At 45.4% G+C, this 24,199-nt stretch overlaps 1 protein-coding gene across 1 annotated transcript in view; it reads left to right on the top strand.

Moving 5' to 3' along the window:
- The window catches only part of LOC124281330 (E3 ubiquitin-protein ligase UBR3-like), a 64,183-nt gene that overhangs the window by 33,157 nt on the left and 6,827 nt on the right, over positions 1-24,199 (top strand). Inside the window, exons 23-35 of the mRNA XM_046717370.1 lie at positions 334-787; positions 2,700-2,797; positions 3,405-3,539; positions 7,669-7,799; positions 11,321-11,431; positions 12,158-12,358; positions 12,576-12,709; positions 12,951-13,036; positions 13,853-13,967; positions 21,431-21,528; positions 22,605-22,723; positions 23,029-23,127; positions 23,554-23,679. Of these exons, the coding sequence (XP_046573326.1) occupies positions 334-787; positions 2,700-2,797; positions 3,405-3,539; positions 7,669-7,799; positions 11,321-11,431; positions 12,158-12,358; positions 12,576-12,709; positions 12,951-13,036; positions 13,853-13,967; positions 21,431-21,528; positions 22,605-22,723; positions 23,029-23,127; positions 23,554-23,679 (1,907 nt within the window). The remainder of the gene's footprint in view (positions 1-333; positions 788-2,699; positions 2,798-3,404; positions 3,540-7,668; positions 7,800-11,320; positions 11,432-12,157; positions 12,359-12,575; positions 12,710-12,950; positions 13,037-13,852; positions 13,968-21,430; positions 21,529-22,604; positions 22,724-23,028; positions 23,128-23,553; positions 23,680-24,199) is intronic.

Raw genomic sequence — 24,199 nt, 5'->3', positions numbered from 1 at the left:
GCTTCATGTGATCGGGGTGGAATTTTTTGTCAGTGGGTGGAGCTTCATGTTATTGGATTGAGTGTCTTGTAAGTCAGTGGAGCTTCAAGTAAGTATTTTTAGCTAAATATATGTCAGATAGGACTGTAGGACTCACAAATTTAAAAAATGACTTGGATGAGGCTTCTGTGCATGCAAGTTCCCAACTGTATTGATGATTTTAGCTCATGTGTGTTTGATCAATAATGATCAAAAAGTAAAATTCTAAAGCCTACATCCCTTTCCTCCATAATTAAGCTGACATGCTGAGGATCCTACTGATCTGAGATGTTTAAATTAAATTAATGTCCACAGCTATGGGAGGTCCTATCACGGCAGCTCAGATCAACCTCCCCTCCATGATCTCAATTCCTGGACCTTCATCAGGGACGGCAGCATGCACCATCACCAAAGCAACAGGCACCAGCACAGCCCTCAAAGTAAAACCCAAGTACGAAAGCCGAGGTATGTCAACGGAACAAGTACACCTGTCCCGCGTCAGCGTCAATGAAAGTCTTCTGTCTCTGCTGCTGAAGCTGCACTGCAAACTGTCGGGGAAGTCAGGGTCGTATGTGCCGATGTCGGTAAAGAAGAGGGATCCCGTGAAGACCCTGATCGGGGACGGGCCAGTGTTTGTAGGGAAACTGTTGGATAGACTATGTGAGATGAGCACCGAGTGTGGTAGAATTGTACACGACACCTACAGAGCGCTGTGGCCTGATGAGACGGACAAGAAGACACAGGGACAAAACGTGGACAAAGAAACCAAGTGAGTGTTCAGTGTGACATCATTCTTTATCGTACCTCACAAAATGTCATTCACTGAATGACTGAGCACTCTTCTATTAGTTTCAATGTACCTCACTTGTAAGTGGGTTACATTTTCTTTGTTACCTGCTGGGAATGCAAAACTGTGGGAATCTATTTGGTACTTCGTAATTCGTAATTCTTTATCTCGATGAGACATGTATGATGTACGGAATTTACCGATGTTTTGTGAATGCAAATCGATGGAAGGGAGATAACTCAAAATTTGTTTTTCTTGTCGTCTGCTAGATTCTATGTCATCTTAAAATCTAGTATTAGCTAATTGCCTAACTCTGGTACTCATTATTATGATCCGATACCCGTGCTTCAAACAGTTCAAAATTAACATTGAGTTGTTCGGTAAGGTAAACACATTGTTCAGTGGTCCCTTGGGGCCCATGGGTTCATGTCCCTCTTCGGGCTCAGGGAATATAAACAAACATAGAGGGTCCATCAACCCATGTCCCCTCTCTTGACCAGTGAACAACTTGCCATTGTTGAAGTAGTGACAGGTCATATAGCACTCCAGGCAGGCACTGTGTTTTTGGAGGTTAAGTTGGGATTCACTTTGCAGAGTTACATACCTTTGATGTGTCAGAATGTAGGTTCAACTTAATGGATTGTGTGATCAGGTTCCGTTTCTTGGTTTATGGGTTGTTATCTCATCCGAGCTGCATAATGTAATTTTCTGACTAAAATTGATATTCTATACTTATTCTGACTCATGAGGTCAGCCCTCCCAACCTCCCCTCTCAGGGCACTCTGGATTTCCATGTAAATCCGGGTGTCGGGCGACAAAACGAGAGAGTGACAAACATAGCTGGTCATGTGACCAAAAAGGGTGCCAAAGGAGGCAAGGGAGACTACTCGTGGCTGAGTGATGATTTTACGTCCGCTTTTTAGAAGGGAACTTCAAGGGATTTCAAGTTTTCCACTATCATTTGCAAGAAGAAGGAGACAAGCATTTAGCATGAGTCAGGATAAGGAAAAATGATCATTTTCCATGATGAGAATCACTGGATTGTCTAGTTCAGAATCGATTAATTAAAGACTGTCATCATTTAGCAGGAATATTACTGAGTGATTCATGAGGTTGTTTTTTAAAAAGTGTTTTTACTTGAATTTGTGTGTTATTTATACAAGTAAGAAATACAAAATGGAATCCTAGCTGGGTTTTCAGCATGATGAGCAAATACTTTAACCACAAGAATACCCCAGTTCCATTTTGTGTGGATGGATAAGATCTGACAACGGTCTCGTTTTTTGTGTGGACGGATAAGATCTGACAACAGTCTCGTTTTGTGTGGATGGATAAGATCTGACAACAGTCCCATTTTGTGTGGACAGATAAGATCTGATAACAGTCTCCTTTTGTGTGGATGGATAAGATCTGACAACGGTCTTGTTTTTGTGTGGACAGATAAGATCTGATAACAGTCTCCTTTTGTGTGGATGGATAAGATCTGACAACGGTCTTGTTTCTGTGTGGACAGGTAAGATCTGATAACAGTCTCCTTTTGTGTGGATGGAAAAGATCTGGCAACGGTCTCGTTTTTGTGTGGACAGATAAGATCTGATAACAGTCTCCTTTTGTATGGATGGATAAGATCTGACAACGGTCCCATTTTGTGTGGACGGATAAGATCTGACAACAGTTTGTGTGGATGGAATAAGATCTGACAACAGTTTGTGTGGACGGATAAGATCTGTCAAAAGTCCCGTTTTGTGTGGATGGATAAGATCTGACAACAGTCCCATTTTGTGTGGACGGATAAGATCTGACAACAGTCCCATTTTGTGTGGAGGGATAAGATCTGACAACAGTCCCATTTTGTGTGGACGGATAAGATCTGACATTGATGTTTGCTTTTCAGACGTAAAAAAGCCTGGCAGAGACAACAGAAATTGATGGCAGAGTTTGCCTCTAAACAGAAGGCCTTCATCGAACAGACAATGGAGGACGATGTAGACGGTAAGAAATGTAGATGAAGAATTTCTGGTGGAATAGAGTGAAGAATGAATCTGAAAATGTGAATTTCTGGAAAGGTTGATAATACGGAAAGTAACGTGCTGTAGATCATTGCTCTTGTTGTCAGCTGCAAATTTACCTTTCCCAGACTAAATCATTGGCAGGCCATCAATTTAAACACAGAATACAAAGGGCTGTAACAAAATGTGCTCACTTATTCAGGGTTTTAAGTGACCCGCAAATGTGCGTTCAGTACGCACAAATGAAGAAAATGGAATTCACTGCATCCAGAGGGATGCACAATATTATTGCTTGTACCCACAATACATGTATGACTCTGCTAAGTGCTTGGTTGTTTCTTGCAGAGCAGTTACATGCACCATTTCATCCACCAGTCCATATGATCAATGATCCATTCCATACTCTGAAGAAATTATCAAATCATACAGTTCTCTTCACCGTTACTTCACAGGATCCTCGTATTGCCTACAAAGAACCTAAAACTAATAATTAAGGGTCCCCGGGACCGCCATGTTTGTGGGTAAAACCCTGCTTATTGTTTGCCTTTGCAGTGCTGTTGCTCATGCTACATGTTGCTGTTTTCTCACAGATGATGAACCAGAAGACGATGGAGATGTGATGAAACCAAAAGAGACGACGTATGACTGTGTGATTTGTGGTCAGTTGACACCGTCAACGGGAGACAGACCCATAGGGCTGGTAGTGTTCCTTCAAGCTTCTAGTGGTAAGTGTAGGGTGACGCTTTATATGACAGACCCATTGGGCTGGTAGTGTAGGGCTGGGTGTGTCTTTATATGACAGACCCAAAGGGCTGGTAGTGTTGGGCTGGGTGATCCTTTATGCGACAGACCCATAGGGCTGGTAGTGTAGGGCTGGGTGACCCTTTATATGACAGACCCATAGGGCTGGTCATGTTGGGCTGGGTGATCCTTTATGTGACAGACCCATAGGGCTGGTAGTGTAGGGCTGGGTGACCCTTTATATGACAGACCCATAGGGCTGGTCGTGTTGGGCTGGGTGATCCTTTATATGACAGACCCATTGGGCTGGTCGTGTTGGGCTGGGTGATCCTTTATATGACAGACCCATAGGGCTGGTAGTGTTCCTTCAAGCTTCTAGTGGTAAGTGTAGGGTGATCCTTTATATGACAGACCCATTGGGCTGGTCGTGTTGGGCTGGGTGATCCTTTATATGACAGACCCATAGGGCTGGTAGTGTAGGGCTGGGTGACCCTTTATATGACAGACCCATAGGGCTGGTAGCATTCCTTCAAGCTTCTAGTTATCAGTGTAGGGTGACCCTTTACATGACAGACCCATTGGGCTGGTAGTTTTGGGCTGGGTGATCCTTCATATGACAGACCCAAAGGGCTGGTCGTGTTGGGCTGGGTGATCCTTTATATGACAGACCCATTGGGCTGGTCGTGTTGGGCTGGGTGATCCTTTATATGACAGACCCATAGGGCTGGTAGTGAAGGGCTGGGTGACCCTTTATATGACAGACCCATAGGGCTGGTAGCATTCCTTCAAGCTTCTAGTTATAAGTGTAGGGTGACCCTTTATATGACAGACCCAAAGGGCTGGTAGTGTTGGGCTGGGTGACCCTTTATATCACAGACCCAAAGGGCTGGTCGTATTGGGCTGGGTGTGTCTTTATATGACAGACCCAAAGGGCTGGTCGTATTGGGCTGGGTGTGTCTTTATATGACAGACCCAAAGGGCTGGTAGTGTTGGGCTGGGTGACCATTTATATGACAGACCCAAAGGGCTGGTCGTGTTGGGCTGGGTGTGTCTTTATATGACAGACCCAAAGGGCTGGTAGTGTTCCTTCATGCTTCTAGTGGTAAGCGTAGGGTGACCCTTTATATGACAGACCCATTGGGCTGGTAGTGTAGGGCTGGGTATCCCATTATATGACAGACCCATAGGGCTAGGTGACCTTTTCTACAGAAGAGACCCCTAGGGCTGGTAGTTGTTCCCAGTTTGTGTCTGTTGAATGTGAGGATAAAGCCATAAATAATTCACATCTCAAACATATAACACTTTAGTGAAACCAACAAGCAGAGGTAGGGTGCCTTAAAAAGAACTATTCGAACCCTTAGGTTTCTGGAGTTCCAAGGGACCTACCACAGTGAATTGCATCACCTGGGCAACCTGTGCCCCTCCCCCTGAAGTATGCAAATCATAGTGCTGAGAAGTCATACAGACATTTGAACATGCACATCAGTGTCTTTTAATGGCTGACAGTAGAGGAAACTATGGAACACTGTACATGTTATGTTATGACCTGTATTACTAATGGCTGACAGTAGAGGAAACTATGGAACACTGTACATGTTATGTTTTGACCTGTATTACTAATGGCTGACAGTAGAGGAAACTATGGAACACTGTACATATTATGTTACGACCTGTGTTACTAATGGCTGACAGTAGAGGAAACTATGGAACACTGTATATATTATGTTACGACCTGTATTACTAATGGCTGACAGTAGAAGAAACTATGGAACACTGTACATGTTATGTTACGACCTGTATTACTAATGGCTGACAGTAGAGGAAACTATGGAACACTGTACATATTATGTTACGACCTGTATTACTAATGGCTGACAGTAGAGGAAACTATGGAACACTGTACATATTATGTTACGACCTGTGTTACTAATGGCTGACAGTAGAGGAAACTATGGAACACTGTATATATTATGTTACGACCTGTATTACTAATGGCTGACAGTAGAAGAAACTATGGAACACTGTACATATTATGTTACGACCTGTATTACTAATGGCTGACAGTAGAGGAAACTATGGAACACTGTACATATTATGTTACGACCTGTATTACTAATGGCTGACAGTAGAGGAAACTATGGAACACTGTACATATTATGTTACGACCTGTATTACTAATGGCTGACAGTAGAGGAAATTATGGAACACTGTACATATTATGTTACGACCTGTATTACTAATGGCTGACAGTAGAGGAAACTATGGAACACTGTACATATTATGTTACGACCTGTATTACTAATGGCTGACAGTGGAGGAAACTATGGAACACTGTATATATTATGTTACGACATGTATTACTAATGGCTGACAGTAGAGGAAACTATGGAACACTGTACATATTATGTTACGACATGTATTACTAATGGCTGACAGTAGAGGAAACTATGGAACACTGTATATATTATGTTACGACCTGTATTACTAATGGCTGACAGTAGAGGAAACTATGGAACACTGTACATGTTATGTTACGACCTGTATTACTAATGGCTGACAGTAGAGGAAACTATGGAACACTGTACATATTATGTTACGACCTGTATTACTAATGGCTGACAGTAGAAGAAACTATGGAACACTGTACATGTTATGTTACTTAATCTGTATTACTAATGGCTGACAGTAGAGGAAACTATGGAACACTGTACATGTTATGTTACGACATGTGTATTACTAATGGCTGACAGTAGAGGAAACTATGGAACACTGTACATGTTATGTTACTTAATTCTGTATTACTAATGGCTGACACTAGAGGAAATTATGGAACACTGTACATATTATGTTACGACCTGTATTACTAATGGCTGACAGTAGAAGAAACTATGGAACACTGTACATGTTATGTTACGACCTGTATTACTAATGGCTGACAGTAGAGGAAACTATGGAACACTGTACATGTTATGTTACGACCTGTATTACTAATGGCTGACAGTAGAGGAAACTATGGAACACTGTACATGTTATGTTACTTAATTCTGTATTACTAATGGCTGACAGTAGAGGAAACTATGGAACACTGTACATATTATGTTACGACCTGTATTACTAATGGCTGACAGTAGAAGAAACTATGGAACACTGTACATGTTATGTTACGACCTGTATTACTAATGGCTGACAGTAGAGGAAACTATGGAACACTGTACATGTTATGTTACTACATGACATGTATTACTAATGGCTGACAGTAGAGGAAACTATGGAACACTGTACATGTTATGTTGACCTGTATGTATTACTAATGGCTGACACTAGAGGAAATTATGGAACACTGTACATATTATGTTACTTACCTTGTATTACTAATGGCTGACAGTAGAAGAAACTATGGAACACTGTACATGTTATGTTACGCATTTAATCTGTATTACTAATGGCTGACAGTAGAGGAAACTATGGAACACTGTACATGTTATGTTACGACCTGTATTACTAATGGCTGACAGTAGAGGAACTATGGAACACTGTACATATTATGTTCGTTACCTGTATATACTAATGGCTGACAGTAGAGGAAACTATGGAACACTGTACATATTATGTTACATAATCTGTATTACTAATGGCTGACAGTAGAGGAAAACTATGGAACACTGTACATATTATGTTACGACACGTATTACTAATGGCTGACAGTAGAGGAAACTATGGAACACTGTACATGTTATGTTACTTAACCTGTATTACTAATGGCTGACAGTAGAGGAAACTATGGAACACTGTACATATTATGTTACCATAATGTATATTACTAATGGCTGACAGTAGAGGAAACTATGGAACACTGTACATGTTATGTTACGACATGTATTACTAATGGCTGACAGTAGAGGAAACTATGGAACACTGTACATATTATGTTACGACCTGTATTACTAATGGCTGACAGTAGAGGAAACTATGGAACACTGTACATATTATGTTACGACCTGTGTTAGTAATGGCTGACAGTAGAGGAAACTATGGAACACTGTACATATTATGTTACGACCTGTATTACTAATCAGTGACATACATTAACACCTCTTCTGGTGTTTGTTGCAGTGTTGGGCCACAGGAAGCAGGTGGACCACCCTCAAGTACTGTCAGTGGATGCTTCGTACAACCCTCACTTCTCCACCTGCTCTGACTTCCAGAAGAAGCGTCTTGAGACACTCATGAAGTACTTTGAGGAGGTAAGTTGTGCTGTACATAAATGGCAGCTTAATGGATTGGGATTAAGGCTGAGTGACTTGGATGGTTGCATATCATTCTACCCCTATATCATCATATAGTTGGAATATTGTTGACGTGACCATGATGATGATAATCATGATTGTATAGAGGTGATAATGATGATGATGATAGTGTTTTGATGATGAAGTATTGGTGATGACAACAATGATGATGATGATGATGTGGTTGTGATGATGATGAAGATGATAGAGTAGTTATGATGATGTAGCTATGATGATGATGAAGATGATGATGATCTAGTGGTGATGATGGTGGGGTTGTTACGATGATGTGGTTGTGATGATGATGATATAGTGGTGATGATGGTGGGATTGTTACGATGATGTTGTGATGATGATGATCTGGTGGTGATGATGGTGGGGTTGTTACGATGATGTTGTTGTGATGATGATGATATAGTGGTGATGATGGTGGGGTTGTTGCGATGATGTTATGATGATGATGATGAACTGGTGATGATGGTGGGGTTGTTACGATGATGTGGTTGTGATGATGATCTAGTGGTGATGATGGTGGGGTTGTTACGATGATGTGGTTGTGATGATGATCTAGTGGTGATGATGGTGGGGTTGTTACGATGATGATCTAGTGGTGATGAGGTGGGTTTTTTACGATGATGTGGTTGTGATGATGATCTAGTGGTGATGATGGTGGGGTTGTTACGATGATGATCTAGTGGTGATGATGGTGGGGTTGTTACGATGATGTGGTTGTGATGATGATATGATGGTGGGTGATGATGATGGGTTGTTGATGATGATGATGGTTGTGATGATGATCTAGTGGTGATGATGGTGGGTTGTTGATGATCGACGATGATGATGATCTAGTGGTGATGAGGTGGGTTGTTACGATGATGTGGTTGTGATGATGATCATAGTTGTGATAATGGTGGGTTGTTGATCTAGTGATGATGGGGGGTTGTGATGATGATCTAGTTGTGATGATGGTGGGGTTGTTACGATGATGATGATGATGGTGATGATGATTTGTGGGTTGATGATGTGCGGTGATGATGATGGTTGTTACGATGATGATGGTGGTTGTGTGATGATGATCTGATGTGATATAGTGATGATGGTGGGTTGTTACGATGATGTGGTTGTGTTGATGACAAAGTGGTAATGATGATGTGGTTGTGATGATGATGATATAGTGATGATGGTGGGTTGTTACGATGATGGTTGTGATGATGATGGCGAAGGATGATGATGATATAGTGGTGATGATGGTGGGCAGATGTTATGATGATGATGTGGTTGTGATGATGATGGTGATGATGATGATATACCGGTGATGATGGTGGGGTTGTTACGATGATGATGTTGTTGTGATGATGATGGTGATGATGATGATAGCGGCGTGATGATGGTGCTGTTGTTGCGATGATGTTATGATGATGATGATGAACCGGTGATGATGGTGGGTTGTTACGATGATGGTTGTGATGATGATCCAGTGGTGATGATGGTGGGTTGTTCACATGATGATGGTTGTGATGATGATGTGGCGGTGATGATGGTGGGGTTGTTTCACGATGATGATCCAGTGGTGATGAGGTGGGTTTTACGGATGATGTATTGTGATGATGATCTAGTGGTGATGATGGTGGGGTTGTTACGATGATGATCTAGTGGTGATGATGGTGGGGTTGTTACGATGATGTGGTTGTGATGATGATGATATAGTGGTGATGATGGTGGGATTGTTACGATGATGTTGTGATGATGATGATCTGGTGGTGATGATGGTGGGGTTGTTACGATGATGTGGTTGTGATGATGATGATATAGTGGTGATGATGGTGGATTGTTGACGATGATGTTGTGATGATGATGATCCGGTGGCGATGATGGTGGGCTGTTACGATGATGTTGCTGTGATGATGATGATATAGTGGTGATGATGGTGGGCTGTTGCGATGATGTTATGACGATGATGATGAACCGGTGATGATGGTATTGTTTAATGATGATGGTTGTGATGATGATCCAGTGGTGATGATGGTACTGTTACCGATGATGTGGTTGTGATGATGATCTAGTGGTGATGATGGTGGGGTTGTTACGATGATGATCCAGTGGCGATGAGGTATTGTTTTCACGATGATGGCTCAGTGATGACCGATCATAGTTGCGGATAATGGTGGGTTGTTAACTGATGATGGCTTCGTGATGACGATCCAGCCGTGACTGATGGTGGGGCTTGTTACCGATGATGATCTTATGGTGATGAGGTAGCCGTTACGATGATGATTGTCAGATGACGATCCAGTGGCGATGATGGTATTGTTACCGGATGACGGTTGCGATGACGACAGCTGGCAATGATGATGGTCATGATGATGACGTTTTGGCAATGATGATGGCTTCACGATGATGATGATAGCGGTGATGATGAAGTATTGTCACGATGATGTGGATGATGGTGGGAGTTATTTACGATGATGGTTGTGGATGATGATCTAGTGGTGATGATTTGCGGGTTGTTACGATGATGTGGGTTGTGATGATGATCTAGTGGTGATGATGGTGGGGTTATTACGATGATGATCTAGTGGGATGATGAGGTAGTATGGCCGAAGATTGTTGGGATGATTGATCTAGTGATGATGATGGTATTGTTAATGATGATGATCTAGTGGTGATGATGGTGGGTTGTTGCCACGACGATGTTATGGTTTATACTAATTACGAACTGCGTAGATAATAGAGGGTTGTCACGATGATTTGGTTGTGACGATTTACTTGATCACAATAGTGATGATGGTGGGCTGTTATACGATGTGGCCGCATTTATGATTTATCCATACAGCGGTGATGATAAGTGGGTTGTCGCTTATTGATGTTGTGATGGATGATGAATGATCTAGTGGTGATGAGGTGGGGTTGATACGATGATGTGGTTGTGATGATGATGATGATGTATTGTGATAATGGGTAATGGGTTGTTACGATGATGTGGTTGTGATGATGATCTAGTTGTGATGATGGTGGGGTTGTTACGATGATGATCTAGTGGTGATGAGGTGGGGTTGTTACGATGATGTGGTTGTGATGATGATCTAGTGGTGATGATGGTGGGGTTGTTACGATGATGTGGTTGTGATGATGACAAAGTGGTAATGATGATGTGGTTGTGATGATGACAAAGTGGTAATGATGATGTGGTTGTGATGATGATGATATAGTGGTGATGATGGTGGGTTGTTACGATGATGTGGTTGTGATGATGATGGTGATGATGATGATATAGTGGTGATGATGGTGGGTTGTTACGATGATGTGGTTGTGATGATGATGGTGATGATGATGATATAGTGGTGATGATGGTGGGGTTGTTACGATGATGGTGTTGTGATGATGATGGTGATGATGATGATGGTGATGATGATGATGGGATTGTTATGATGATGATGGGGATGTTTTGACGATGAAGTGGTTATGACTATGTGTTTCAGAGGTCATGTCAGATGTCGGTGAACATTGGCTGGGAGGGAGGTGTGTGTGTACAGACATGTGGCCACTACCTCCACCTTGATTGCCACAGCTCCTACATGCAGTCTCTCCATGTACGTACACAACACTCTCCAGATGTAATCACTTCATATATGTGGGTTCGATAAAAGGCAAAACACATTTTGATACTTACATACGCTCTCAATCAAACTGACTGACTGACTGACTGAGTTTGGTTTTACGCCGCTTTTAGCAATATTCCAGCAATATCACGGCGGGGGACACCAGAAATGGGCTTCACTCATTGTACCCATGTGGGGATACGAACCTGGGTCTTTGGCGTGACGAGCCAACGCTTTAACCACTAGGCTACCCCACCGCCCCTCTCAATCAAAATCATGTAATGCATAACAATATTATTCTATATTTTGACAAGTGGACTTCAGCAACATGTGCTCACTGAGTGACACATTGTGTATCCCTCTGCCATCTGTTCAAGTATGACTTCTTCTCCGATGAACCTGAAACTTGAGTTGGGCATGGTGGCACATTTGAGCCATGACAATTCCTACTGAAGGAACGTGTGCTCACAGAGTGACACAATCTCCACTGTGTATCCTCTTGTTATCTGTCTGGTAACGTTTGACTTCTTCTCCGAACCATTTGCAGAAATGAACCTGAAAAAGGTTTGAAACATGGTAGCCCATTCATCTGAGACATGACAATTTAGAGTTACCTCCCTTAAGAATGCCAGACACCTACAATGTTGGTTTTGATTCAACAACTGATATAATATTAAAAGCAGAGTTAAATCACACTACGTTCATGTTTTTCGGTAGTCTCAAAGCATGAGCCGTCCCGAGCCACTAGCGGTCAGCAAGGGGGAGTACTGGTGCCCCTTATGTCGCCAGCTGTCCAACTCTGTTGTACCCATTGTACCCGACGAAAACCAGCTAGCGTTGGTCAAACCTGTGTCACGTGATCCAGAGGTCATGGTCAGAGACTTGGCAGACATGATGGTTACAAGGCCCATAACTCCGGTAAGTCATTTTAGGTATTACTTCCATCTTTTTAACATTCCATAACATTGCACGATTGAAGGATAACATAAATAGCTTCAAGCTAGTTTATATTCAGGCTGATTGATGTAGTTGGGATGTTGTGGACAAAACAAACATCAGTGTCATTTTCAGTGAAAACCACAATCATCCCAATACCCAGGTGCAGCCAAGCGTTCAGTTGTATGTGTTGTTTCAGGGATCAGCCAACTTGACGCGGGTGATGGGCAATGTGATGGAGGACCTGACTAATGCCACACATTCAGTATTCAAGGTCTTCTCACACTCACAGACGTCAGAGAGTGTCCTGCTATTTGTCTGCTCTGTCGCCAGGTAAGTCGGAAGAATTTAATGTGCTCTGTCACCAGGTTGTTGGGGAGGGTTTAGTATGTTGTGCCACCAGCTGTGTGGAAGGGTTTAGTATGTTGTGCCACCAGCTGTGTGGAAGGGTTTAGTTTGTTTTGTCAGCAGGTCAGCAGGTAAGATTTAGTCTGAAGTGTCAGCAGGTCAGTGATGACGTCCATGTAGAATTCTAACCAGCCATGTTTTACATTTTGACTCCTCTTGTTTTCAGAACCAATTTGGAAATTGAGCTTCTTCAACGAGGCGGGTCCTTGGAAAATCAGCAGGGCAAGGGGTACACCAAAAAGAACTGTTTCTGTGAGTATCTACTCGCGATGTAGCAGTATATTCCTTGTCAGTAGAGAATACATGACTGACTTGGTTTATTGTGTGTTGTCTTTCCCCAGCGACTTCATTACATGTTTTGGTTTTCAGCAATCCATGCTGGTAATAAGAGCCAGCTAATGGGATCGCATGGCAAAGCTGGCTGACTTGGTTGAAACATGTCATCGTAACACAATTGCGTTGATTGATGCTCATGCTGTTGATCACTGGATTGTCTGTTCCAGACTCATTTATTTACAGACCGCCGCCATATAGCTGGAGTATTGCTGAGTGCTTCGTAAAACTAAACTCACTCACTCACTCTGTAAATAAGGTGAAGTTAAACAACGAACAAACAAACAAACTTTATTACATACATTGCTGAATTGTCTGAACAAGATTCAATTATTTTCACACAGCTGTGATCAGGGGTGGAAATAACTTTAAAATTGCTAGTGTACTCCGGTACAGTGGCACATGTAAAATCACTTGCCCTAATAATTTTTCCACTATACCGGCCGTTTTCTTGTAGATTTAAAAAAATTTAACATTATTAACATTGGAAAGTCAACTGGACACCGGTACAGTGTGATATACAAATTTGCTTGCCCGACAGAAAAAAACACTAGACTCGGACGTCGGGCAATGGGTTATTTCCACCCCTGAGTGATGTAGGTTTAATATTTGCTGAGTGCAACGTTAAACAGCAAACATGCACCTTCAACATGAACATGTATAGTGTTTATGTCGTAACTAGCAAGTCAGTTCATGGAGGGTTGTATATTGTATGTATGTGTTTGCCACTTGCAGTACCCATGATGCACGTGCTGAGCCTACACAGTAAGATTCTCACCATGCGCCCAACTCCCTACACCGACCTCTGGGCCCACATCACCGGGGTCACACTGTCGGAAGAATCTACAAGGTAAGCATGTTTGTCTTACAAGTCAGTAGACGCTTACAAACAGGCTGACTTGTGTTAATGCTGGACTTCTGTATACATCTACATGTATGTGTGAATTTAGTTCTTGTTGCCCCGCAGCTGAAATAATTCTGATGAGACGTAAAATCTTGACTACAAGAGTACAAAATGTCACACAGATCACACAGCGTACAGCCCCTTGCTGTACAAAGTTATCTTAGTGCGAACATATGTTTATTTACTTTTTGGGAACTGCTGTTATCGTACCTCAGAAATTGCTCTGTGGAAAGTACCCATTCTTCTTCATAGAGATCGTCCTTGGGGTACATATTATGCATTTTCCAAGCTGAAAATGTCCTGTGACAGTTGTATCAATGTTTTTTGAATAAAAAGATTGTACAATAAATAAACTCTTTTATTTACTATACGGCCCCCACCTCACGGAGTTACCTCCCGTTACGCATGCGCACCAACTGGGTAAGCACCTAGGCCCGTATCATCATTCCTTCTGCTGTCACTGCCTCTAACAGACGTATGTGTCGAGCAGAGCTGACCTTTTCTGAGAGAAAGAGTATAATGTCTGAGACACCACCTGTATGTATGGTCTTTATTTTGTCCTTGTTAAGGAACAGTAAAGCTTTGGCGGTCGGTTGTTTCATAATTGTGACTTTGTATTAATTATTTTACGCTAATCTTTCCTCGCGGTTTTACGCACATGTTGCTCTGCCATGGCGGGAAGTTTAGCGTGCCACGTGGTTGTAATATTGCGTATTGAACCAACTATTTCTTCCCGTGGTAGCCTTCACGTATTTTTCAATGTTTTCTACCTGTATATTAGCTGCTGGTCTGCCGTTAGCTACATGCTTGCATGTTTGCTTTCAGGCGTTTTCCGACTGTTCGGTCTGTGGGGGGAGTATTCCACGGGCCGACAGACACGACAAGTGTATCGTGTGCTTGGAAAAGTCCGGCCATGAGGCCGAAACTTGTGTAATTTGTCTGGGGTTTTCCCCCCGGGCCCAGAAGAGGAGGGCGGCCGACTTCCTCTTTTACAGAGAAATGCGTGAGGCGGGAGGGGAACTTACCCAGGTCCCCCTGTCTAAGGCTAAAAAGCCGCTCTCTAAGGGAAAAAAATCCCGTAGCCAGTCCCCTTCTCCCGCTCCTGGTAGCGGTTTTGATATGACTATAATCACACAGATGTTTCAGCAGCACGCAGACTCGATGAGGTCCCTCGTTCATGAGACGGTTGGAGGACTCCGGCAGGAGTTCCTCGCCCACTCTGAGCGTGGGGCGGAGAGTCTGGGGGTATCGCCGAGCCCGGCTCGATCCCTAGGCCTTGAGGCGTCTGTCGACCCGTTGCCTCTGGCTTCGGGTCAGGACGCCTCGGCTGCCCCGGAGGGGGAGGTGCTCCCAGTCCCCCTCTCGGAGTTGGCGCAGGGACCGTTGATGATTCCTGGGGTTCCGATCCCTGCGCCCTCCCGCCCCATGAGAGCGGAGGCACCAGTTCTGCCTGGTATGCCTCCAGCGTCTCGGGACCGGGGTCCGTGTATGCCTGCAGGCACTGACGCGGGGCGCTCTGTCTGCTCCTCCCTCTCTGTTGTTCCTAGTGCTAGGCAGCCCACCGGGTCGGGGTTCGGGTCCTCTTCGCGAGGAGACCCAGCCTCAGACAGGAGCAGGAGGGTGCCTTCCGTTTCTCTTCGGCTCTGCGGGAGGTCCGGCAAAGGATTGCTGAGTACCTACCCCAGGCCGCGGTGCCTGTTAGCAGCTCGGACTCGGCTGAGTTCCGCTTGCCAGGCGAGGTGTTTGCCCCTAGGCAGCCTACGCAGACGCAGCTCCGCATTCTTCCATCGTTAGTCCAGGACGTGGTCGATCCCCTCTTGTCTGGTTCTCGCCTCCGTTTTGACTTGTCGGAGCTTGTCCGGAGATACCAGCTTGGGGAGGATTCCCTGTTCGCGGTACCTATCGTGGATGAGTGTGTATTCACTTCAGTCGCCTTGGGGGGAGGCTCGGCTTCCTCCGGAGCAGCTCCGCTGCTCGGCAAGGGCGCAGACTCCACCGCTTGCCCTCGCTGGCGCCCCCCTGCAGCATGCGTACCGTACCTACGAGGAGGTTTACAGGAACGCTATGCAGCAGGTCAGGGTGGTGGTCCATGAGGCCTACCTCTCCTCGATTCAGAGGTCGGCCCTGGAGGCGGAGGGGCATGTTGGTGATGTTTCACCGCATATCGTGCTCCTCCGGCAGTTGTCTGAAGTGCAGGCCCACCTCGCACGTGACTCTTTGCGGTCTGCTGCGTGGACGGTGATGTGCGCAGTCATGGGGATGCGCAAGCTGTGGCTGTCGACGTCTCGTTACTCGGCAGCGACACAGCAGACCTTGCTGGCCCTCCCCTTCCGTCTGGGAGCGACCCTCTTTCCAGGGGCACAGCAGGTCATACGGGAGCCTGCCGCTGCAGCTACCTCCTTCAAGGACTCTAAGGCCTTGTCTTGCCCCCGCGCTCCCATTCCACCTTTCTCCGCAGGGGTGCAGCCTACACCCGAGTCCACTGGCTGGCTTCGGCCGCTTGGCAGGGGTAAGCGGAGGCACAGGTCCGCCAAGGGTAAGGGCAAGGAGCAGTCCTCGACTAGCTCCCAGCCTTTTCGCGGGCGCGGGAGGTCTGCCCCGACCTCCCGTTAACCCATCAGGCTGTCGATCAAGCCGTGTGTCACGCCCAGTCAGCTCCGCTACTCGGGACGACGCACACGCTCTTTCCTGACGTCCCAGTGGGAGGCCGCCTCTCTCTATTCCTACCGGAATGGGAGAAGGCTACACAAAACACTTGGGTGCTGTCCACCATCAGTGTAGGCAATTTACCACTGTGGAAGCGAGGTCCGCCCGACTTCACTGGCATACGCCGCACTCCGGTGCCGTCATGTCAGGCAAGGGCGGACATATTGCGCGACGAAGTTCAGGCTCTGCTGGACAAGTCCGCAATCAAGCGCATTCCACCGGGAGAGGAACAGGCGGGATTTTACTCCACGTACTTCCTCGTCCCGAAGAAAGATGGCGGGTTCCGTCCCATTCTCAACCTCAAGGGGTTGAACCGCATGCTAGAAGTACCATCCTTCAAGATGGAGACACTGCGCTCGGTGATCTCATCTGTTCAGCCCGGCGATTGGCTCACGTCAATCGACCTCAAGGATGCGTATCTGCATGTGCCCATACATCCATCGTTCAAGCAGTACCTTCGGTTCTCTTTACGACGGGATGTGTTACCAATTCACGGTGCTCCCCTTCGCATATCGACTGCCCCAAGGGTGTTCACCAAGCTCATGTTAGTCCCGCTACCCTCGCCTGCCGCAAGGAAGGCATTGTTACCCTTACCTCGACGACTGGTTGCTCGGAGCACTAACGCAGCCAGCGAGCCTAGATGCTACTCACACAGTGATAGACATTCTAGTTCGACTGGGGTGGATCATCAACTTCAAGAAATCCGACCTGGTACCCACCCAGGACTTGGTTTTTCTCGGGGCGAGGTTCCAAACGCACAAGGATCTAGTTTCCTTGTCGCCCGACCGGATCACCAGAGTACGGGAGATGGTGTCTTCGTTCCTCTCCCAGCCCCAGGCACCAGCACGGACTTGGCTCCGCTTCTACTGGGCCATATGGCGGCGGCGATCTCTGTAGTGTGGCGGGCGCTGCTGAGGATGCTCTATACAGCAAGCTTTGGCGAAGTCTGTGGGCTCACTCGAGGACCTGGAGCGCAGTCTCACAGTCCCCGGGTGGTTGACACCTCACCTTCAGTGGTGGACCAATGTCGGGAATCTCACCAGGGGTCCCCTTGGAAATCCCGACGCCAGCTCTCACAGTTCAGACCGATGCGCCCCTCACGGGCTGGGGTGTTCTGGACAGTCTGTCGGTGTCCGACTCTGGTCCGAAGCCGGCCCACCTTCACATCAACGTGTTGGAACTGAGAGCTGTGCGGTTGGTTTTCGAAGCGCTTCAGAGAGCATGTCCAGGGCCAGGTAGTCCGCCTTCAGTTGGACAACCAGACGGCCATGTCGCATACATCCTGAAGCAGCGCGGCACGGTGTCCCCAGCGCCTCTCCGGAGGCGTGGACTTTCTCCTCTGGTGCGACCAGTGCGATTGTCAGGTACTCCCTGTTTATCTCCCCGGGTTGAAGAACATGCGAGCAGACGCGTTTCTCTCGCCGATCCTGGCCCCGCACGCAGTGGATGCTCGACAGGCAGATTTTCAGAGTTATCTCCCAGTTGTACGGGTCGCTCCAGGTGGATCTGTTTATTGCCCGGCGGGACGAATCAGACACCCGTGGTTCTGCTCTCTCGAATACCGACCCAGGGCGCTGGCTGCCGGCGCCTTCCTGCTGGATTGACGGGCAAAGTGCTCTGGCGTTCCGCCCGCTACCACTCATTCCCCGTGTCCTTTCACAGCTGTCCACCCAGCCAGCTCGGCTGCTTGTGCTACTGGCACCGCTTTGGCCGTCACAGAGCTGGTTTCCGGTAATTCTCAGGTTTCTGGCTCAGCCTCCTGTTCTATTACCTTTACGACCAGACATTCTCACTCAGAACGGAGCGCCCCACCCAAATCCAAGGATTCAGTGGGTGGCTTGGCCTCTGTCAGGTCTAGCCTCGAGGCACGCGGAATTCCTGCAGCAGTTGCAGACACAATTCTGGCTTCGGTAGGCGGATTCGGCCAAACGCTCAGTATGAGGATAGGTGGTCGCGGGCGCTTATGCCGCTGGTGTTCAGATAGGGGATTGCAGATCCCTTTTCTGCGGATTTAGTCCGGTATTGGAGTTTTTGCAAGCCCGTTTGGAAGAAGGCCTGGTGGCTTCGACCATTCGCGGCTACTCCACCGCTATTTCCACTTTTCACACCCCTGTCGATGGTGCTCTTCGTACAGCGCTTTCTCGCTGGCGCGGAACGGGTTCGACCTGCTGTCAGGCGAACCAGCCCACCTTGGGATTTGTCAATTGTGCTCGATTGGCTGTCCAGTCCAACTTTCTCACACCTATCGGCTATTTCCATTCAGTTGTTAACTTGGAAGGCTGTTTTTCTGGTGGCGGTAACGTCTGGGCGTAGGGTCGGCGATTTACATGCTATGTCGTCCGACCCGGTAGCTGACTGTGTTTCACACTGATCGGTGTCAGTATTCTCCTCCCGGATAATGCATCGCCGCCCGAAGGTCGATCACGCTTTCCATGTGACAGCTCCTATCGAACTTCCCACTCTTACCCAGCCTTCCACATCGGGACCCTCTGCAACGCACACTCACCCGTTGGATGTCCGTAAGACCCTCAAAGTCTATATCAAACGAACGCAGGGAACTGCTCGGGTACCCAGCTGTTCTGTTGTTACGGTGGCGGGAAGGCTGGTGTGCCAGCGAGCAAGCAGACTTTGTCTCGCTGGCTAGTTTCGTGTATTTGTGCCGCTTATCAGGCTAAGGGCAAGCCTCCCCCTGAGGGGTTGAAGGCTCACTTGGTCAGGGCAGTAGCCGCATCAAAAGCTTTTGCATCGGCACTCCCCATTGAAGAGATCTGCTCTGCCGCTATTTGGAGCCGGCCTAGCACGTTTATTCGGCATTATCAGCTCGATACGCATTCCCGTAATCGTGCGAGCTTTGGCCGTTCTGTTCTCTCCAGTGGACAGTGTCCTGCCACCCTGACCGAGTGAGTCTTGGTTCATTGGTTTTGTTTGACGCTACTGTACAATACTGTGTGTTATTGACATGTCCGCTACTGGGAGCTAACTACCCACATTTTGATTCTCTACGGAGTATTAAAGTCGATTGTGAGTGTTTGACATTCCCCCCTACGGTGCTCACTAATCGACATGTGGTGGGTGGGGATTTGTTTACATTTCGCACCATGTGCGATTTACTATGCTAGCATTTGGAGGTCGTCTTTGAGCACAAATCCTCCCTGTCGGTTCCCCTCCCATAATGCCTCTCGCGGACGCGAAAACTGGGACATACGACAGGTGAGTGTCATGGCGTCTGTTACATTTTTTTCCATTAACGATAGCTATTTGTGTGTGCTTGGACAGAATTCCCTCCTCCCTGGCCTCTGGTCTTTGGGAGTCTGTGTTTATGCATAATATGTACCCCAAGGACGATCTCTATGAAGAAGAATTAACCAAACCTGAAGAGGTTTTCAATTCTTCAAAGAGAGTCGTCCTTGGGGTAGGGCCTCCCGCCTCCCCGCAATTCTGTTCACTGATTTATTCAGTAGAAGGAATGATGATACGGGCCTAGGTGCTTACCCAGTTGGTGCGCATGCTCAACGGGAGGTAACTCCGTGAGGTGGGGGCCGTATAATAAATAAAAGAGTTTATTTATTGTACAATCTTTTTATTCAAAAAACATTGATACAACTGTCACAGGACATTTTCAGCTTGGAAAATGCATAATATGTACCCCAAGGACGACTCTCTTCGAAGATTTGAAAACCTCTTCAGGTTTGGTTAAGTTTCTTTAAAATCAGATCTTAGTGCCCGCTGCCACTACTCAAACAACTGAGGTCATCCAGTTACAAAGCGTTCACTCGTCATGCCGAAGACCCGTGTTCCATTCCCCACATGGGTACAATGTGTGAAGCCCATTTCTGGGGTCCCCTGCCGTGATATTGCTGGAATATTGCTCAACCGGAGTAAAACTGAACTCACTCACTCACTCACTGTTACAGGTGATGTCAGAACAACCTTTTTGCAAAGTTTGACTGACCAGTGAAATGACTAACAGGAAGTCAACATTAGCCAACCAGAAGACAGACTAAACAGTGACAAATAGATTGACAACTTTGATTCAAAATTTGAAAACTAAGCAAAAGTAAATTTAGATAGGTCACAGATAGCCAAGATTGTATGTAGTATGGCAGTAGAAAGTCTCCCTACTGACAGTAGAAAGTCTCTTCTGTTTCAAATGTTTATCTCATTTCGTGTCAAGATAGCCAGTGATGTTGACAGAGTCAGTTATACAGTTCATAACTTTTGTTAATGTTTAGGAGGTTGTGTGATTAGAAGACACAACGGTACTTCTAGCATGATCAAAACGTTGTTCTGACGTGACCTGTAATGTCAAGTGTAAACTCACTTGCTCACTCACTTACCCAAACCTTTCAGACACACCACAGGGCTGGTTAGATGTAAAACTTGCCAGCCCTGACGAAAACTTACCTGCCAAATAATTTACGTTTGACAAGGGACGTAGTTTATCATCCATTTGGAATTCATCATTTATTTTTACGAGTATAATAATGATTTATTGTCCTGAAATATGATGTATATCTTCATATACATGTCATAATTTTAACCCGACCATCAGGCAGGTGAATTTGAGAATCTGGCAGCCCGTGTTGAAAATAACCCGTCCCGGGCGGTCGGGCAGGCAGGTTTTTCGAACGCTGATATAACAAAAGTCGGAGTCTGGTCCCTATTGATTGTTGCTTGCATCACATGACTGCTGTGTTTTCCAGCATATCTGTGTTCCACAAAGACGTTCCACTCCTGCTGAAGGATGCCACGTCTCTACTTATTCAATTAATCCTCACACTACCAGCAACAATCAAAGAAGGTATGTATCAGATATCTGATGTCATGATGGTTCTTAGGAGGAAATTTGTCATGTCACTGGCAGTAATGTATGTCCTGGTTTGATGTTCATATTTAAAGGGCCGGTGGGGTAGCCTAATGGTTAAAGTGTTGGCTCGTCACGCCATAGACCCGGGTTCGAATTCCCACATGGGTACAATGTGTGAAGCCAATTTCTGGTGTCCCCCGCCGTGATGTTGCTGGAATATTGCTAAAAGCGGCGTAAAACCAAACTCAGTCAGTCAGTCATATTTAAACTATATTTTCTCATATAGGAGCCTCACAGTGAGGGTGTGTGTTTGAAGCCCAGATGGGCCATAGCACATGTAAAATTTCTCATCAACAAAATACTGCCCTTGAAATTCTCAGATATACCTTGGATTATGTTTTCATTGAATCTATGAGTATAGTCACCTTTGTCAGATTCGACGCCTGTCACTTTTTATGGTAGGAAACAAGACTGAAACTTTGAGTATTAGTCAGGCTCGGTTACAGGTCACCAGTAGCGATAATGAAGATTGCAACTTTATGGATGACAACTTCTTGTTTATTGCATAGAGCAATGTTTTGGTGTAGATTCTTACAGTTACCCCATTATCTTTTAGGTTGATAATGGTGTGATAACATCACTCAATGAAAATAACAAGAATTTCTTGTCCATAAATATTTTATTAAAAAATATAGTTACAACTGTCGTGGGAATTGAAATGGACATTTAAATGCTTATATGTACCCCAAGGAGGACTTTCTTCAAAGAATTCATAACCTCTACAGGTTTGTATAAATGTCTTGTCCATAAAGTTGAAATCTTTGTTATTGACATACCAACTTAAGACTGAAAGTCAATCAGCTCACCAGTAGCAGCTCCTCCCCATATCCATGAAGCCCATTTCTGGTGTCCCCCACCCTGATGTTGCTGGAATATTGCTAAAAGCGGCATAAAACCAAACTCAGTCAGTCAGTCCTCCCCATATCCATTATCATATTTCCTGCAACTGCCACTCATTATCCTCTGTTTTAGGGTTGTTTTTGTAATTGTTATATCTTTTTCCATTTCAGAGCACTTTGACTTCCTAGTACAAATGTTGTACAATGTTGTATATATCCAAGCTATGTCTGTGATCAGCTGTAAGTTCACCCCTGAGGAGAGGGAGGCGTGGCGCAAGAAGGGGCAGCATGTGAGTTGTCACCAGTGACGTACATGTACACACACAGTCAAACACACAGACACTCAGATAAACACACACAGAGTGATAAACAGAGACAGACACAGTCACACGTGCACATACACTCTCTCTCTCTGACTCTCTGACTGACATCCCAGTAACAGATTGTGACTGTCACAGTTGTTTTGTAATGCAGAAAGATATGTGTATGAACTACTTAGATAAAGCATTCTGAAGAGACAAAACATCGGTGACAAAAGACTAGTATTCCATTCAGCAACTGAAGACTGACAATGTGTGAATCACGTGTGTTCCAGCTGCCAGTTGAAACTATGGAGGGCATGCTGAGCCACATCGTCACCAGGCTCAGTCTCAGTAGACTGTTCGAAGATGACGACAAGCAGAGTATACCAGCGGTGAGTATACATGTGAATTCATGATGAAGTGCAGCACATTCTTCCTGCAGTGTGAGGCGGTGGGGTAGCCCAGTGAATAAAGCGTTCACTCGTCACGCTGAAGACCCGGGTTCGATTCACCACAGGGTACAATGTGTCCCCTGAAGCCCATTTCTCGTGAAGACCGTGTCCCTGCCATATTGCTGTCGGAGTGGCGGGGTAGTCTAGTGGTTAAAGTGTTTGCTCGTCACGCCGAAGACCCGGGTTCGATTCACCACAGGGGTACAATGTGTGAAGCCCATTTCTGGTGTCCCCGCCGTGATATTGCTGGAATATTGCTACAAGCGGTGTGAAACTCACTAGGCTGTTGTATAAAGGGAAGGTAATTGTTAACTATGATTGTATAAAGGGTAGGTAGTTGTTCAGTGTGGAACCATTGTTTTACAGATCTGCCAGAGTGTGTGGTCACCTCACAGTGTGGAGGACTCGCTACAGGAGTTCTGTCTCCCCTTCCTCAGGATGGCTGCACTCCTCAAACACAATCTGTTTGATCTGGAGATCAACTCAACACAGGTAGGTGTGATTTATTAAATGTAATCATCAAATAATGTATATAAGTTCTTTATACAGACAAATTATTTCCAATACATCTGTACTTAGTACTGATACCTATGGCTTATGATATACTGTTCTCGACTGGAACATCTATGAATGCTGTTTTCCTACTGACTAGCTTACCACCTAACTAGTCAAATATAAACTGTTTTCCTACTGACTAGTCAATTATCTACTCTTTCCTTTTTACTTGTCTAATATTTAATTTATGTAGCTTACCACCTAACTAGTCAAATATAAACTGTTTTCCTACTGACTAGTCAATTATCTACTCTTTCCTTTTACTTGTCTAATATTTAATTTATGTAGCTTACCACCTAACTAGTCAAATATAAACTGTTTTCCTACTGACTAGTCAAACATCTACCCTTTCCTTTTTTACTTGTCTAATATCTAATTTATGTAGCTTACCACCTAACTAGTCAAATATAAACTGTATTCCTACTATAAACTGTTTTCCTACTGACTAGTCAATTAT

Source organism: Haliotis rubra, unplaced genomic scaffold (genome assembly GCF_003918875.1).
Source record: "Haliotis rubra isolate DU_JTF1 unplaced genomic scaffold, ASM391887v1 Scf108, whole genome shotgun sequence".
Taxonomy (NCBI): domain Eukaryota; kingdom Metazoa; phylum Mollusca; class Gastropoda; order Lepetellida; family Haliotidae; genus Haliotis; species Haliotis rubra.
Note: the sequence above shows the minus strand (reverse complement) of the source record. Positions and strands in the feature narration are given on the sequence as shown.